Consider the following 17,998-nt stretch of genomic DNA (forward strand, 5'->3'; position numbering starts at 1 on the left):
ACTACCTAATTTTCTTGGTTATCTGTTTTTTTTGTTTCGTTTTACGGATTTTTTGGCTACTGGTTAGCATTATACTAATGAAAAGGGACAACTCTTTTACCATGTCTGTTTTTGTGGTTGATGGGCAGTGTTGACAGAGGTTTGCATCAGGGAGCAGTTGACGTTTCGGGGCAGGCAGCATGATGCTGAGGAAGTGATGTTGGTCTGTGGTAACTGTCAGTCGGGGCATTGTTTCATCAGGAGTATGTTAAGCCCTGCTCTGCACCAGGCACTGCACCCAGTGCTAGTGAGACATAGCCACTGTCTCCCGGAGTTACTGCTAGAGGAAGGGAAAGCCGGTGAACGTGTGACCAACCAAATCAAACCCTGGGACAGGTGATGGAAAGAAAAAAAACAGCATGTTCCAAAAGGGAGTAACTCAGGAGAAGGCTGTAGATGGCTGGTGTGGGAATGTCTCAGAAAGGCCTCCATATTAGAACTGGAAGGATGAGAAGTAGCTTACTAGTCAGCTCAGCCTGAGGAAGGGACTACCTGTGTAGATCCCTGAGGGAAGCTGAGAGAGAGAAGTCAAAGGGCTGTTTGCATGCAGGCTTATTGGCTTTTGTTTATATACTATCATTTGAAGAATATTGAGTATATTGAATGCCTGCTATGCTTCAGACATCGTTAGGTGCTAAAGTCACAGTAGTCAGTACAACAGACAAGGGCCTGGCTCATGCAAGCTCACAAAATAGTAGGGGAGACGGGTAACCTGCCAGCTATATTATGTGCAGCTTCCTATGACTGGGGAAGTTCTGTGTGACATTGGAGTGCTTAGGAATAGCCTCTGATCCAGGGTTTTGAGGTCAGGGGAGTGACATTCTGAGATATGAAGGAAGTGACATCTCTTGAAATAGAGGAGGAAAGCATTTAAGACTGTTCCAGGGAGAGAGAATGTGCACAGCTTTTGAGCACGAGAAGGCCTCTGAATCCTGTGTGGCTGGAACTTAGAGCGTGGAGGTGGAGTGAGGAGCCAAACTTTCTTGGCCACTGTGACAGGTTCGGACTTCATCCCGAGTGCGACAGGAAGTCGTTGATGGATTTTAAGTGGAGGTTGGTGGAGTGGGGGAAGACAAGGTCAGACTTACTTTTGAAAAGAGGATGACTCTATGACTCTGGCCACCCATGGTGGGTGGCTGAGAGGGAGCAAGCCCAGAGCAGCGAAGCTGGTAAGGAGACAGGCATCCAGCCTGGTGTGCAGGTAGTGGGAGTGTGAAGAAGAGCATGGACTCCAGGGGCTTTCAGGAAATTGAATTGATAGGACAGGGTGATGGGCAAATGAAGAGGAGGAAGGGATAAGCAGTGATTTCCAGATGGCTGACTGGCAGCCAGTTAGGGTGACGGTGCCATTGAGTTAGGGAACATAGGGGAGAAAAATGATTCCACCTTTGTCTGGACAGCTTGACTTGGGGTTGTCTGACATATAAGTAGAGAGAGAAGTAGTTGGATTTAGAGACTAAGTGATGAGCATAGTGGGCATACAAGTGGTCCCTGAGAGCTTGTGCATTCACCCAAGAAGATGAAGTAAGAAGCAAACCCAGGAAAGAGTCTTGACAACTGATGTTTAAGGGGCTGGTAGAAGAAGAGAAGCCTGCAAAGGAGACAAACAAGGGGCGGTCATGGCAGGAGGGAAACACAGAAGGGAGTGGTCAGCAAAATCTCTAAGACGAAGCAGAAGATGAAAGAGAAGTGTCCTTACAGTTGCACTTAGGCTGTTGGCGGGTCGGTGGTTTGAGCCCCTGACGGGATGATGTAAGGAGTAGTGGTCCTCATCAGGTCCCTGGGAGGATCAGGGGCTATTACAGGAGAACCATCTTGGCATAGAAGGAAGCACAATGGAGAGGTTGCTATTGTTTATTTCTAGCATAGTTTTGTCGTGAATCAGTTGGCTTGGGTTTGAGTACTTTCCAGCTGTGATTCTGGTTTTTTCTATGCTTGATATTTAAGAAAACCCAAATATCTCTTTGCTGAAGCCATGTCAACATCCCCATTAATGTCATTAATTATTTTATATTTTTAGCAAGTGAAAACAGCAAATGTTACACACAGTCTGTAGTCTTTGGAATATTTAGAGAGTCTCACATATTTATTTCTCTGTTGATTCAACTAATAGTTTCTGCATCTACTCTGTTCAACAGAGCTCTCAACCTTGAGGGCCCACCGGAGTCCACTGGGGCTTTTTAACAACCAGTTATCAATTCCTGGCCTTACCCACTCCCTCCATGCCAAGCACATTCTAGTCTTTGGAGGTGGAGTCCAGGTGTAGGCATTTTCAAGCTCCCAGGAGATTTAGGTGCAACCAGGGCTGATCACTAGGGTGCTGGATGCTGTGCCAGGAGCAGGAAGTGCAGTGCAAGCTGGCTTCTTGGAGCTTGTGGTCTAGTGAGAGTCACACCATTTAAAAAAATCACATAGGTGTGTGTTCAGTTGGAATTGTGAAGATTGTGAGGAAGTGGGGAGTAGAGAATCTTCTGAAAATGTATGACAGGAGTGTGCAGTCTGGTTGAGGGGAAATCCAGGGAAGTTTCCTAGAAAAGGTGAAATTTCAGTTGAACCTAGATGACGATTGTCAGTTCTCTAGATAGGTGTGGAGAAGCGTTCCAGATACTTTGTAGGTGCTTAGCAAATGTCACTGCTCTCCAGCAAAGGTGGTGATGACCACATATTCTTTCTGGAAACAATCTGAATGCATAATTTGTATGAAAATATTTGAATTTCTGTAATATGTGTGTAATTTATGAAGACAACATATGGACTTTTTGAAATTGGAAAAATTCCAGAAAATTTCATATATCTCTTCGTATCTTTATCTCAAATATCTGATAGCCAATATTACATCACCAAAGGTCTGAATCTTTCTCAGAGATAGAGGGAAACACACCTTCATCCTTCGTTTCCTGACATCTTAATTTGTTGCTATCTATATTCACTCTAAACCGCTTAAAATCAGCATTTTGGAAAAACGAGAAGGTGACAAGAGCTTTTGTGTAACTCACTTACTCTGAGCAAGCTTGTTACACACCTTGTCATCACTTGGAAAATAATGGAAAGAATGTACATGAAATGGGAGCAGTGCCTCAGGTGACTTTCATTACTTCATCTTTTCATTAGAAAGTGGAAACAATTCCTTGCAACTCTTTGAACTTTACAGTTTTAATAACAATACAACATAAATGTCTTAAATTCATCGGCTATATTTGATTTTTTCTTTTGACATTCAGAACATGCTTAACTGTTCTCGCTGTCATTTTCAGCAAACACTGCTAATCTAAATCTCGGTGATTCTAGCACATAAGAGCCTTTTAACTGGAAAATTGGGGGGGTTTTTTGAACTTAGGTCAGAAGCAATTTTCCCTATTAAATTTTGGAGAATCCCACATATATTTAAAAGCAGAAAGGATATTGTAACAATATCCCATGTATTACCCTGACTTCAGCAGTTACTACCTCATAGCCAATCTCATTTTATCAGCTCATAGCCAGTCTTACCTCTTTCTCTCCCCTTCCTCACCCTTGGCTATTCTAAAACAGATCACATCATTTTATCCATAATTGATTCGGTATGTAATTTTTAGAAATAAGGATCCTTTTTAAAAACTGTAGCCAAAATACTATTATCATTACCTAAAATATTAATACTTTTCAAATATGAAATACTCCAATATCAAATTCAGAAAGTTTAATTTCTCCAGTATCTTTCTAAGTGCATCAGTACCATTCCCTTTGAACTGATACTCAGTGCATAGGCAAATGATAAATGAAATGTGGCATAGATGGAGATAGAACATTTCCTCAAATGGAGGAATAATTGCCATTAGTGAAACAGAGTGTGCTTTGGCCAGTTTGCACTTCGGCATTTTTCTGTTTGTGATCATTTCTTTATGTTTGTCATTGCACACATGTTTAATATACACATATCTACATTCACATCTACAGGCATGGTCATTATATCTATGTATGGGTATGTGTGCGTGTGTTTATATAAAATATTTGCCTTAATTATAAGTTTGCTGGGAATATACACAAATCTTTTATGTAATCTATAGCTGTTGTTGATGAGCGACCCTCAGTGGATGTTTTGTTATTGTCTTAATTGTATGTAACATAAATGTAAGGTAATATGGGGAAGGCCTACTAAATATTATTTGGAATTTCTTGTGAGCATCCCCTCCTGATTGTGACATTTTAGGTGTGGAAGAAATCTGAGGAGCTGTCTAGTTCTGTGGAAGACTTTAGATCTATTTCGCATGTGACAAAGGTGTCTCAGAGAAGCCAGGGGACACACCTACGTGCTCTATATCCTGCATAGGGGTGGGACTAGTGGGTGTCCAGATCTCTTACCCGCTCAGCTGATTGCACTTCCTCCAGACCAGTGAGTTATGGAAATAGGTTACTGAACACCTCCCTCTGTGTTACATTGTTGGAGCAAACACTGCGTCAAACAGGATTTCTGAATGTGATGTCATAGCAGATGAGCATTTCCCTGGTAAGGAAAGGCTGGCTGGTATTTGCGGATTCATGAAGAACTGCACCTGAAACTAGCCAAGCTAGATGAAGTGCTTCCGGTCCTTATTACCTTTATGCTATTTTGCTATACATGGGTGAATCCTACTAAGGAAATTTTACGTAGACCTCATCACTAATCTCCAAAATCGTATGTTCAGTGTAAATAAATGCTCTGAGAATGAGCAAGTTAAGAAAATGGAGGTGCTTGAGAGAGCATCCAGTCCTCTAGCAGGGGTCCTGGGAAACATAAGGCTGTTGTTCCTGGGAAGGTCCACAGTGCTCCCATCAGAGCCAAAGGAACTCATGGCACCTAAGTTGGATGTAAGCAGCAGAGCCGGTGCCCACAGCGGATGCTGCCTCTGTCTTGATTCAAGTGTGTCTGGTTGTTTTCTGATGTGCAGTGCTTGGTGACAGAGTACTTACTTGTTTGCTTGGCCCCTGCTGTTTCCTCGAATTGATTATAGCTGTCCACTGGAGGCTAGAGCATTTGAAAAGGCAGTTACTACCGTAAGAAATTGCTTAGAAATGATTTGCCGTAAAAGAACTGCCTACATTTTATCTGGTACTTTGTTATAAAGCTTGCTTTGTTTTGTTTTGTTTTTTTGAGCTGGAGTGTTGCTCTGTCACCCAGGCTGGAGTGCAGTGACACGATCTCAACTCACTGCATCCTCCGCCTACTGGGTTCAAGTGATTCTCCTGCCTCAGCCTCCTGAGTAGCTGGGATTACAGACAGGCACCACCATGCCCGGCTAATTTTTGTATTTTTAGTAGAGATGGGGTTTCACCACGTTGGTCATGCTGGTCTCAAACTCCTGACTTCGTGATCCACCCACCTTGGCCTCCCAAAGTGCTGGGATTACAGGTGTGAGCCACTGCACCCAGCCAGCTACATTATTTTTATGTGAGTTTTCTCAGGAGCCTGCTTTTAAAATGAAAACTTGCTGCATTCCAATATAAAGAAACAAGTTGTAAGTATTTCCTCTATTATAATATCTGTCCTTGGACTGCTAACACTGTGGAAGAGAGATGCTTGTAATTGTTTAAGTAAATCCGCAGCAGTGGATAAGAACTGAGACAGCTTTTTGAAATGAAACACAACTTAAAATGGAAAGACTACAAATATTTCAAACAGAAAATAATTCTGGGTGTCTTTTTACAGTAAGTATGGCCTTTATGCATGAATCTAAGAAATCTCATTAACATATAAATTTTTTTTTTTTTTTTTTTTGAGACGGAGTCTCGCTCCTGTTACCCAGGCTGGAGTGCAATGGCGCGATCTCGTCTCACCGCAACCTCCGCCTCCTGGGTTCAGGCAGTTCTCCTGCCTCAGCCTCCTGAGTAGCTGGGATTACAGGCGCGCGCCACCGTGCCCAGCTAATTTTTTGTATTTTTAGTAGAGACGGGGTTTCACCATGTTGACCGGGATGGTCTCGATCTCTTGACCTCGTGATCCACCCGCCTCGGCCTCCCAAAGTGCTGGGATTACAGGCGTGAGCCACTGCGCCCGGCTAACATATAAATATTTTTAAGTCTAATTTTTTAAAGCAAAGACTTTTGCTTTTCCCTTTGGTGGTTTGGGGGAAAAATGTTAATTGTATGTAGCCCTGTGGTCTTCAGAGGAAATTTTATGAGCAAAGATGGTGATAGATATTCAGAGACAGCAGTCCTACATACACAGCCACCTTTTCCCAAGAAAGATCCTTTTGTAGATGAAGCATTTGGCAGCAGAATTGGCCATAAGGTTGATATTCCTATGAGTACTGCATTAATACTTTCTCTGGACTCAGTTTTGTAGTAATAGCATACACTGGTGCTAGCAGATGGTTGCCTTCAGAGGAGAACACGAGGACAGGGCAAGAGCTTACCCTTGCACCTTACACACACCTGATCCTTTCCCCCACATGCTCCACACACCTCTTCCAGCCTCTACTTCTGTAGCCCAAATATGATCTTTTGGGTTTTTCTAAGGGTGAAAAAAGATGGGAAAAATAAGAATGAAACTAAGGTTAACATTTTAAAAACTCATCTTGAAACCTTTAAATAGTAATGGAAGAGTTTATTGTGTTTTTCCAAACTCAACAGGATAACCATTTTGCTTCTCTTCCCCCGTATTCAAAGCCGCCTTGTGTTCTGAATTGTTACACATGTTAAACTTTTACTACCTTATAAGAAGTGTCACCCATCTCTTAAAATCCCTGTGAAATAGGTCCAAAATTAGACTGAGTCTTCAGGTTTCCTGCCAGGAAAAGCCTTTGGTTAACCCCCTACTGACATTCACAAACAGGATTTTTAAAGGTGGTCTTCAAAGGTGTTTTTTCTTTTTTCTGAATGTGAGTTAAAATATATGCTGGCTATGTCTGATAACTTAAGGGTAAAGGCATCAGGCTATTCGTAAAGTAATTATTCCTGTCTCTCAGAGATTTAGTTAATTTTAACTTCTCAAAAGGACATATTAGAATTAGGGTTCAGTAGGCAACATTTAGAACACGAGCCACAGTATTAAATAAGCAATAAGTTCTCAAGAATAGCCACAGAGTGCAAGGAAAGACATTTATACCTGGCTCGGGTTCTCTTTGAAAACTTAGAGATGTTATGTCCCACCTGAGTGATTGATTTTCAGTCATCACAGTGGTGGAGCTATTATAGAAAGAAGACTGAAGAATAGGCTATGCTAAATAGCTACCCTTTTAATAATTTCTAACACTCACTAGAGTATTAGTTACTTGCTGAAAGAAATAAAAACATTTATAGTACTCCAAGAACCTTAAGATACACAAAGTCCATATCAACTCAAGCTCATAACATACATGCATAAATTGTGTTATTATAATTATCTATGATTTTGAATTTACATAGTATAACTAAACTGTTATATCTTGATATTTAAAAAATACAGCTAGGACCTTTATATACATATTTTATATCATCTTTTTAAAAAAAGTATTGGAGTTAATATTACATATAATTCTGGTATTACCATAATACAGGGTTAGGTAGACTGCCTGTATGCTAGATTAAATTACAACCTCCATTAGGAAACCATTATTAGCAGAGTCATTGAGTTTTCTATGGAACCATACAAGTATTTCCATGGTTAAAAAGTCACTATAAGTTTATTGTTGTGTATATGCTAAATCTTTTAATAAAATTATAATTTTAACTTTAAAGTTGTCATATGAATATGTACATCAGTAAACTTTTATGGAGTAAATTTTCTAGAGATTGTAAATATTGTTTCTCTCCTGAACATTTATCACAGCAGGAACCCAAGATGAGAGAGGTTGGTTTAAAAAGAAAAAAAGGAAAGGCGTAGCTGCAGCAAGTAAGATATGAGATGCTAGTCGGATTCCCATCTTCCCTCCCTGCAGCTGAGCACTTGGGTGGTGCCTTTGTGACCTGTGTACAGCTGCCGGCGGGCTGACCGCCTGGGAGGCTTCTGCTGCGCACTTGTTCGTTTGCATGCTGTGATGACAGAGGCTTTTCAGAATTGTCTTTAGAAGATGAAATACTTAGTGGAGTTTTATTTACTTGCTTTAAGATTTAGAAGCTATACTATGTATAATGTGTATATATATACATATATAGATTTATGTATGTGTATAAATATGTAAGAGTGAGAAAGTAGATTCAGGAGAGGGAAGTGGAAGAAGAGTGCCAGTTTATGATTGCAGTCAAAATTACCTTCCCTCCAGCAAGGCAGTGGTCAGATTTGCCTTCCCCTTTTGTCACTTTTTCAGAAAAAGAAAAAAACCCAGGTGATATTTATCATATCAACTTAGACTTGAAATGTGTATCATTAGAAACTGTTACTGTTATTTGTGAATAGTATAAACCACCAGCATGCAGATCAGCAAGTTTTTACATCATTGTTTTACATGATGATTTGATTTAAAATCTATTTTGAAAGCAATTTTATCCTCCAAATTAAAATTAAGGCTAATAATTAATACTGGTAATTATTAAGCAGTTTTTTTCTTTGAACTGCGAACTTGAGAATTTGATTTCTTTTGGAATAGCATAGCACTCATTCGTAGATCTCCGTGTAGTACAGGAACAGCTGTTGAATATCACAGGAAAAAGTTGGATTAAGGTCTCTTTTCTTGTTTCTTCTATTTTGTAATAGATTCTAGTCACCTTACAATGAATAATCTGTCTTTTTTGGATCAGACAGGCCAAAAAGGCTATGTGAAAAGGACCTTTTCAATTTGTGATTGTAGCAGCTGGTTCTTTTCTACTGCCCTGGCTTACTGTGCATCTGGAAGAAGACTTCTGGCAGCCGGAAGTCATTTCATGTCTAGTCCCCGTCCTTCATAGAAAAAAAATTTTGATGATGTCAGACACACATTGAATACTAACTTTACTTGGTAATTTAAAAATATTGATTATTGTTAAGCATTTTTATTCTGTATTCTGTCGTTTGTGACTTCTTTATATGTTCTAAGCATTTTTCTGCTTATAAATCTATATGAAACTGCTAAAAGACATAGGACTTTAATAAAATCGTACATTTCGTTTTGGTTATTCACTTTTCCAGCTTACTTATTACAAATGTATGGTTCTTGCATAACTAGCCAATAGTAGATAATAAATACTTCTTCAAAGTTTATACCTATAGTTTTGCTTTGAATTTACATTTCCTTTTTTGAACTCTGGCTTTGAATGATATTGAAATACGCATCCAAAATGCTGCCTGGAGCCTGTGAAGGACAGTCCTCAGTGAGTGAGTTAATAGGGGCTTCTTAACTATGCCTCCCTTTGTTTAATTTCGATTAAATGATTCTCTTTAAGGAAATGCCCCGTCAGAACTTTTAAAATGTTATATATATACATATATATGTATATGTATACATGTACAGTCAGAAGAGCAAAAAGCATTTTTATCTGTAGACACAGATTTAATTTGTGAGGAATTTTTAACTGTACCTTGATACGCCCACCCCACCCCCACCCCCAGCTTTGGCATGGAAATTCTTGTGTGTGGTGTGCTTGAAAGGAATCCCATCCTGCCTGTGTCTGTGGAGGCTCCCGGCCTGTGTTTGGTCAACAAGCAACAGTGGGTGGTCGGGCTGCTGTGCAGGACAAGGGCCCGCTGTGCGCAGGAAAATGTGTTCAAAGGTGTTTAAGGGCGGTGAGGAAGTCGGCCACCCTTCTGAGAGTCTGAGGCTGCAGATCAGTGTTCACCACACTATTGTAGACTGTGAGAAAACTTGATATAGGAGGCATGAAGGATGAGAAAACACAGTAATCTTACTCACCTGGCTCTGCATCTGCAGGCTTCCCTTAAGAAGGGTCTCTTCTGCCCTTTATGTCGTATAGAGTCTGTTAAAAAAAAAAATACTATTTAAAATCAGAAAGACTTGCACAGCTTTGAGTGGAAAGGATTTGACTGATAAGGTTTCCTGGAAGTCGTACAGAATTCTAGGTATAATAAGCATTTTCTATAGAGTCTTCTTAAAGTCCTTATCAGTTTTTTGAAGTGTTGTAGGATTTAGAGTTTTAATATAAACCTTTAAGTTTTTTTAGCTGTCTGGAAGATTTTTCCAGACCGATAGTTCAAGATGAAGCTGAAGTTTTTGTATAGTAGAAATTTCACAGTTGTTGGAAAAAAATATCAGATGTTTCAATTCGTTCATGGCAAATTGTCAAAGATTGTTTATTTTCTTTTAGAAAAATAATAAATTTTAAATTTTTGATTATTTCTACACTTCTAGTGAAGTTACTAGGATTGTTTCATTAGTGTTCAGAAGAAAATAATTTCTGTAACTTCTGAAAACAAATTTTCAGAAGTTTGTTTTTCTCTTGTTGAAATAAAATTTCCAAAGGTATTTTTTTCTAATTTTATGTTTGCTTATGATTTGTTAAACATATCCGCATACTTAGAATTGTAAAAAGAATTTTGAGGGTGTTGCAAGCATATGTTATAGAAGCTTTATTTAACTGGAAAAATAAAATACTAACTTTTGACTTCCAGTAGTTAAAAACTTAGTTGTGTCTTTTTTTTAATGTTAAGTGATTAAAGGATTTTTTTTTTCCCCAGGATACTTCTTCCAAGGATTCGTGATAACATGTATCTTTCCTTTGATATATTGACAGAATGATAACTCAGATACTAGTGTGGGGAAGTTAAAAGATATAACTAGATGCTAAAAATATTTATTTCCAGAATTTTATTTTATATCATTTTTTCCTACAAACATTACATAGAATTTTATAATTAGAAATACAGAAATACTACAGTCATGATTTCTCATGCTATAGGGTCATGTGCCTGTTTGCAATTTTGTATTCAGAGTAATCTATGGTTATTCCTCAGGTAACTTTTAGAGATTACAACCAAATGCTTTTGATTTTACAAGCACTTATTCATTTGAGTGTGTTTATTAATGGGCTTACTATCTTTAAAATAGCCAGGCTGAAGTCCATAACAAATATCATAAAATTCTGATATAGTTTTCACTGTTACTTTTTTATTGTGTTTAATATTTTTGTGATGTAATTTCCATTTTAAGACATAATTTCCACATTTGCTCTATGTGTAGAGGCAAACTTTATACCTTTAAAATGACACCACCACTGATCAATCTCCTAAATTGTAGGAATAGTGATCAGAGTAAGTGTCTTTTCTGTGGTATTCTCAGTGGTGATTTAAAGTTTCTAATTTAAACTTTGAATCATAGAGTCAGAATTGTATAGCTAAAAAGACTTTTAAAATTGCATAGTATAAAGCCCTAGTTTTTACAGGTATATTTTACAGGATAGGTCAGTGGCTCCGTGAGCTGCCACAGAACCCCATACCAACTGCATGACCATGAAAAGTCTTAATAAAATTAGTCCCTGCCTCAATTTCAAATAAGGGAACAATTCGTTAGTATTGGCCCAAATGAAAACCTTTTATGAGAGCTAAAGGTAAGCACTTCCTACTTGACAAAAGGCTTTTTAAAAATTTTCAACCAGAAAAAAAAAATTCTAGGAAAAGTTCATTTCTAGAGAAAATGTACTGCCAGAAAAACAAGTAACCTCTCAAAACTCATATGAATGCAGCATTAGTTTAAAAAGAACAGAGTTAAACACAATTTTATATTGTTATGGGATGTTAAAAACTGCACCCGGCCAACATATGCTTTATGTAATGTCCATAGTTTTCTTAATGAGATATTGCTAAAATATTGTAAGGTGAAACAAGACAAAATAGGCTGATACGTGAAATATTTAAAGCCTTTTGCTGATTTTATATTTTGTAGAAACTGTTTTTTTCTTCTTTTTTATAGAAATGCTTACTTATGAAACCAGTTCATACTTGTAATAATTTTGCGAGTTAGAAATATTAAGTCATGTAATTTAAAAGGAGTGTCAGAATTCTCAAGGTTTTTTTTTTTTTTTTTTTGACACTTGGTCATAAATAATTTGTGACAACTGATATTTAAAATGTTTATATTACTTTTCAAAGCATAAGCTTTCTAATTCTCTATAAAACAACTCATGCTAAGATGATTTTTTTACAGTAGGAAAAGTACAAGTGTTAGGGAGAGAGATACATTTCTAAGCCTGTACCCACTGTTTAGCTTGCAGGGCGTATGCACCCAGCATGTGCAGCTATGAAGCGCTACCTTCTGGTCACTCAACAAAAACACACCTTCCAAATGTATTCCAGATGCTGATTAGTCCTGACTGGCATGTGCTGTTCTAGCTCCCTGCTGCTGTGTTTACTTCTGGTAATGCCAGGGTACCAATTAGAAAATTAGCTCATGTTTACCTTTCTTTTCCTGATATAGAAAAGTGATGATGTGGTTTCTAATAGAACAAAAGCATATTAATACAGTTTCTGTTATTAAAGGAAAAGATAAGTCAATCTTTAAACCATTACAAAAGTCAAGATGTCAAAATGGTTTAATATTAATTTAAAGTTATAAAAATACCAGTTTTGGGGAGAAAACTTTTTCTGAAATAATTGTATTATTTGCGGGAATGGTATATAGTGTATTTTCAGGAAACTAGGAAGCGTTTTTCTTCTTAATCATAAATTCATAGGCCTGAAACCTTCAAGAGTAAGTGAAATTTAACATTTTAAAGCATTCTCTTATTATACTTTTAAAATGTACATTTCAATATAAATTATAAATTTGTATATGTATTTTTAATGTGTTGCTAAGTTTGGGCCCCTTTATTTTCTTCTTTAAAGTATGTTAGAAAATTCATATTTTGGTATTTATTTCCTAAATTCCACAATTGATAGAAGTGACAGCTGTATAAACTTGAAAGGAAAATGTCATAAATCACTAAAACTTTGACACACAAATGTATTTTATATGAAAAAAGTCAATTAGAAAAAAAATTCTTCACTGTATTTTTTTGCTCTGTATCACATATTTCTTGTAACATAGTGGATTATGTAAGCCTTCTCATCTTAGCTGTAATATATTCCAAGGTACAAATGTATGCACAGCATGCACAGTGGCCAAAACATTGTAAGTCTTCAAAAGAATTTGTACTGCACTAAGAAATTTGTTCAAATGATTTAATTTCCAATTCTATAAGACCGACCAGGTAGAATGTGTGGGGATGCAGGGAGATAGATGATAGTGTGTCACGTCCAGCGGCATGCGATGGGAGGGCCCTGAGATCAGCCTTCTCTCACCACACAATCTCTCTTTACCTCCTCTGCTTAGCGCTTTTTTTTTTTTTTACTATATTTTTATTGTTTATTTATCTATTGGTTTATTTTCTGCTTCCATCACCAGAATGTAAACACCTTGAGAGCAGGGCCTTAGAAATTATTCATCACTTTATCCCCAAGGCCTGCAATTTTTTGCATGTGGAAGGTGCTCAATAAATACTTGTTAAGTATTACTGAATAGCTTGCATTATCAGAGGCACCAACATATTACTCTAATTTATAAACATGTTTTAGCACCTGAAAACAAATCCATAGGCTTTTAATATTTTATTAAGTTATAAAATAAAAAATGTATTTTTTAGTGTCAGTCACTTACTACATGTGGGCGGGAGTTATTTGTGGAAGGTTCAGTGACTGTGGGGAATATGGGGATATATTTAGTTCTTATCCCTGAGAAAATAGCAGTCTTTGGTGGAGATGGGCAATACGTAGCTGTTAGTAAACTACAGACAGTAGAATGTGAAGTCAATTAAATTATATACATTCTCACTGCTGTCAGAGGGCAGAAAAGATAGATAGCACTTTAGGTAGATAAGAGTAAGAGGTGGCTTTGTAAAACAGCTTTATTTCAAGTTGCATCTTCAGGATGTGGGTTTAAATGGATGAAGAGAAATAATGAATGAGGCCTTCAGGTGGAGAGTATAACAAAGAAGACAGGAAAATGTAAGGTGCCTTTTTGTAGGGAGAATGTTTAAGTGTCCTATGCACAGTGCTATAAATACTCTGTAAATGCACATTGAATTCAGTTTATTTTGAAGGTCTTTTAATACTCAGCTAAAGAGCTTAGAGTGGTGTTTATAGACTAACAAGCAAATTTTACCACTTCACGCCAATGTCTTGCTAACTTGTGTGGCAACATGGAATTCTATTCCTAATGGCTTTTGCAGTCTGTTTTAGAGAAATTGTTTCCTAATTCTCAAGATAATTTGGGCTGGAAAACATTGAGATGGACTTTATCCTGCGGGTTTTCTGGAAAACTTCTGAGAAGAGAATTAAAAAAGCAGTATTTGAGTGTGAGACAATAAAGACAATTTCTTAACAGTAGTGGAATGTTCTGACTTCTGGAATATGAAGTGTGAGGTGAAAAGGACCAACACTAGGTGACTTGGCATCAAGAATGGCAATAGGGGGTGAAATCCCACGTGTCCAAGAAACAAATGGTGGGTTTTGGGAATTAAAAATGTAAAGTGTGGTATTAAGGGAGAAGTCAGAGAAGATTTATGCTGCAAAAATGTGTAAGTTGGCTGCATTTAAAGAAACAGAAGAGTTCAAATTCCATGACTTTTTCTAGTGCCAAAAGTTGTTTGGCAAAATATGATTTTTCTTGCTAATTTTTGCATTTATAGTATCATCTTCCCACCATCCCACAGTTTTGCTGAGCTGGGAATGACTTTTAAAGTCTATTGAGAGAATATAGTTTTTGTTTTATATTTAAGAGTATAGCAATTGAGCAAGAAGTAGCCTCGGAGGAGCAGTCCATTAGATCAACTAAGCAAGAGCATGTAGAGCATATGGAAATCTCTGCTTTCTTTCCCAGGTAGCCCAGGCCTGCACAGTCCCATGTTAGATCTCGATAATGATACCCGTCCCTCTGTGTTGGGCCATCTCGGTCAGACAGCGTCCCTGAAGAGAGGCAGCAGCTTTCAGTCTGGTCGAGACGACAGTAAGTACCTCCCTCCACTGCCACCGGGTCTTTTAAATTTGTACCTCTGTAATTTCAAACATTCTTCTCTTGGAAAATTCCCCAATTTGTATTGTTTCTAAGTATTATCAGCCATCATCTCTTTTGCTTGTAACAGTAACTACCCAGTAATTTAATAATTAAAATATATATGACATTTAAAGAAATGCCATTTGATTTTTAATTAAGTCATTGGGTGCAGGTCAGTGTTTATTCAACATATTTACTTCAAGTCTGCTTTTACTTTTTCTGTGGTTGAATTTTTTAAAAGTGCCACAGAAAAAAATTCTATGAGAACTTCATTAAGATGGAATTTGCAACAAAGTAATTTCTATCAGCGTATCTTTTTTGATGAAATTTAACTTTAGTTTGGAAAGAGGGATTGGTTGTTAATTAAACATAAAATAATTACTAATACTTTTTCCTAAGATGAAGCATCTAAAATTTTAAGTATATTGCATTTCTGAACTTTCTGTAACTGTTTCCCTATTTGAGATACGATATGATCGACTATCATGCTTTCATGCACCAAATTAGATGCCACTAGTCATGAGCCGTTTGTGATATCAGTAACAGATTTAAGAAACTTAAATAGAGTAATGGAAATACCTTACCTTATATTAAATTCAGATATCTCTAAGTTCCAAAATGTTTTACGTTTTTCTCACAAGTATTGAAGCACGTAATTTTTCTAAGGTTTTATTATTATAAATGAATGTTCATCAGAAGAGCACCTTAAAATCAGACGGTTCATCTGCGCTAAAGGAAGGGCTTCCATACGGCCGCTACTCCTTCTTGTCCTGTTCCCACTCCTTTCCCCGCTCACCAAATGTTAGAGTGAACAGTGTTATATGAGAACCATTTGCTCCTACACTCTGTGGGGTGGCATCTAACATTATATAATGTTCAGTGTAATTGCACAGAGGAGTGGAGATCTTTTGAAACATTATTCTGAGAAAGATACTGTGTCAGAATCCATTTGCTGCCATATAAAGCTGTGTTAGTCTGTGTGTGTTGCTATAAAGGAACACTGAGGCTGAGTAACTTATAAAGAAAAGAGGTTTATTGGCTCACAGTTCTGCAGGCTGTACAGGGAGCATGGTGCTGGCACCTGCTTCTAGAAGGCTCAAGAAGCTTCCAATCATGGCAGAAGGCAAAAGGGGAGCCAGAGTGTTACATGGCAGGAGAGAGGGAGTAAGGGAGAGGATGGCGATACCAGGTTCTTTTAACCCATTTTCCATTTAGGGAAAAAGAGTGCAGCTCACTGCCAGCACTCACTTAATTTTCCATAAACATGCTCTTTGAGGCTGAAGCAAATCTCACTGATTTTCAGCGTGAAAACAAAGTATAAAATCTGTTCTTGGGGCCAGGTACAGTGGCTCAAGCCTGTAATTCCAACACTTTGGGAGGCCAAGGCAGGCGGATCACAAGGTCAAGAGATCAAGACTATCCTGGCCAACATGGCAAAACCCTGTGTCTACTAAAAATACAAAAAATTAGCTGGGCGTGCTGGCATGCATCTGTAGTCCCAGCTACTTGGGAGGCTGAGGCAGGAGAATCTCTTGAACCCGGAGTGAGCCAAGATCACGCCACTGCACTCCAGCCTGGTGACAGAGTGAGATTCCTACTCAAAAAAACAAACAACAAAAAAACTGTTCTCGGAATTATTTCTAAATAGAACTCGTCTCTAATCCTAATGTAATAGAAACGTGTATGGTGTTCCATTAGGATTAGGGACAACAGTGTTCTTGGGGCAAACGGGAAATGGGTGAAACAGCTGGATCTTGTGTGAACTAATAGAGCAAGAACTCACTCATTATTGCAAGGAGGACACCAAGCCATTCATGAGGGACCTGCCCCCATAACCCTGCTCCAGCATTGGGGATCACATTTCAACATGAGATTTGCTGGGGACAAAACATCTGAATCAGTCAAAGGCAAACTTTCAGTGCTTCCATTTTTAGATTTTCTTGTCCTGTTTTTCACCTTGTCTATGGACCCTTGACACAGCTGGCCGTGGCCTGCGCCCTGCCATCTGGAAAACAGGCGTTATCAATTACTGTTGGAAAGAAGAGTCTGTAACTGCTGTCTCCAGATGAAACCCACTAACCTCAGAATATCGTCATGATGTATTCACCTGGTTAATTGACTGTTCTGTTAGATTCTAAGCTGTAAAGGCAGAGTCTGCCTTGTTCAGCATTCTGAGTGAGTTTTGATCATGTGGAGCTGCATGATAAGCACATGGTTGATCCTCAATGAATGTTGACTGAATGAACAAATCAAAGTTTACAATGTGACCTTAAGAACCATTCCTTTCACACCTGTGAAAATGAATTTAAAACTTTTTCTGCGACGTCTAGCATAGACAAAGGACTAATATGCCTAATAAATAAAGAGGCTCTACAGGCTACATAGAGAAAATCTCAGTGGTTCATACGCGTGTGAATAGACACTAACCTCACAGTAAGAAAAAGAGAGGTAGCATAACACTACAGTGAGATATGAGGTTGGCAAAAACGCTTGGTGTTGATCATTTTGTTTTGGGTTTTATATTAGTTGATTGATGAGGCCACTATTTGCACATGTAATGGTGGAACTAGTGTCAGTAACCTCGTTAGAGGGCAGTCCCATAAATCTATCAAAGCTACAAGTACGTGTGGTCTTTGTCCCAGCAGTTCTTGTTTTGGAAGTTTATTCTGTGCTTACACTTGAGCATGTGCTAAATGATATAGGTACACAGTTACTGGTTGAAACATTAATTTTAATTGCGAAAGACCAAAGATAGTCTTGTCCATCGGAAGGGAACTTGTTAAATTACGATACATCCAAAATATGAAAGGCCATGTAACTGTGGTGAGTAAAAGGGGAAGCACCTTATGTTTGAATATGGAAGAACTCCAGGATCCACTGCTAAATGGAAAAAGTCAAGCTTCTAAAGAGTGTGTTTGGTATGCTCTCATTTGTGTAAAAACCAAAAATATGTAAAGAACAGTTGGAAGGGAAAACACATTTATATTTGCTTGTATATTTAAAAAGTATTTCAGGAAGAGCCACGAGAAACTAGTGACAGTGGTTTCTTCCGGCTGGGACCTAGGCTC

At 38.0% G+C, this 17,998-nt stretch overlaps 1 protein-coding gene across 3 annotated transcripts in view; it reads left to right on the top strand.

Annotated features, from left to right (window-relative positions):
* The window catches only part of EXOC2 (exocyst complex component 2), a 212,306-nt gene that overhangs the window by 101,409 nt on the left and 92,899 nt on the right, over positions 1-17,998 (top strand). For all 3 annotated transcript variants that reach the window (XM_021676162.2, XM_021676163.2, XM_064370040.1), the window contains exon 12: positions 14,757-14,882. In XM_021676162.2, the coding sequence (XP_021531837.2) occupies positions 14,757-14,882 (126 nt within the window). The remainder of the gene's footprint in view (positions 1-14,756; positions 14,883-17,998) is intronic.

The sequence above is a fragment of the Aotus nancymaae genome, unplaced genomic scaffold (genome assembly GCF_030222135.1).
Source record: "Aotus nancymaae isolate 86718 unplaced genomic scaffold, 86718_ANA_hifiasm-v0.15.2.pri h1tg000098l, whole genome shotgun sequence".
Taxonomy (NCBI): domain Eukaryota; kingdom Metazoa; phylum Chordata; class Mammalia; order Primates; family Aotidae; genus Aotus; species Aotus nancymaae.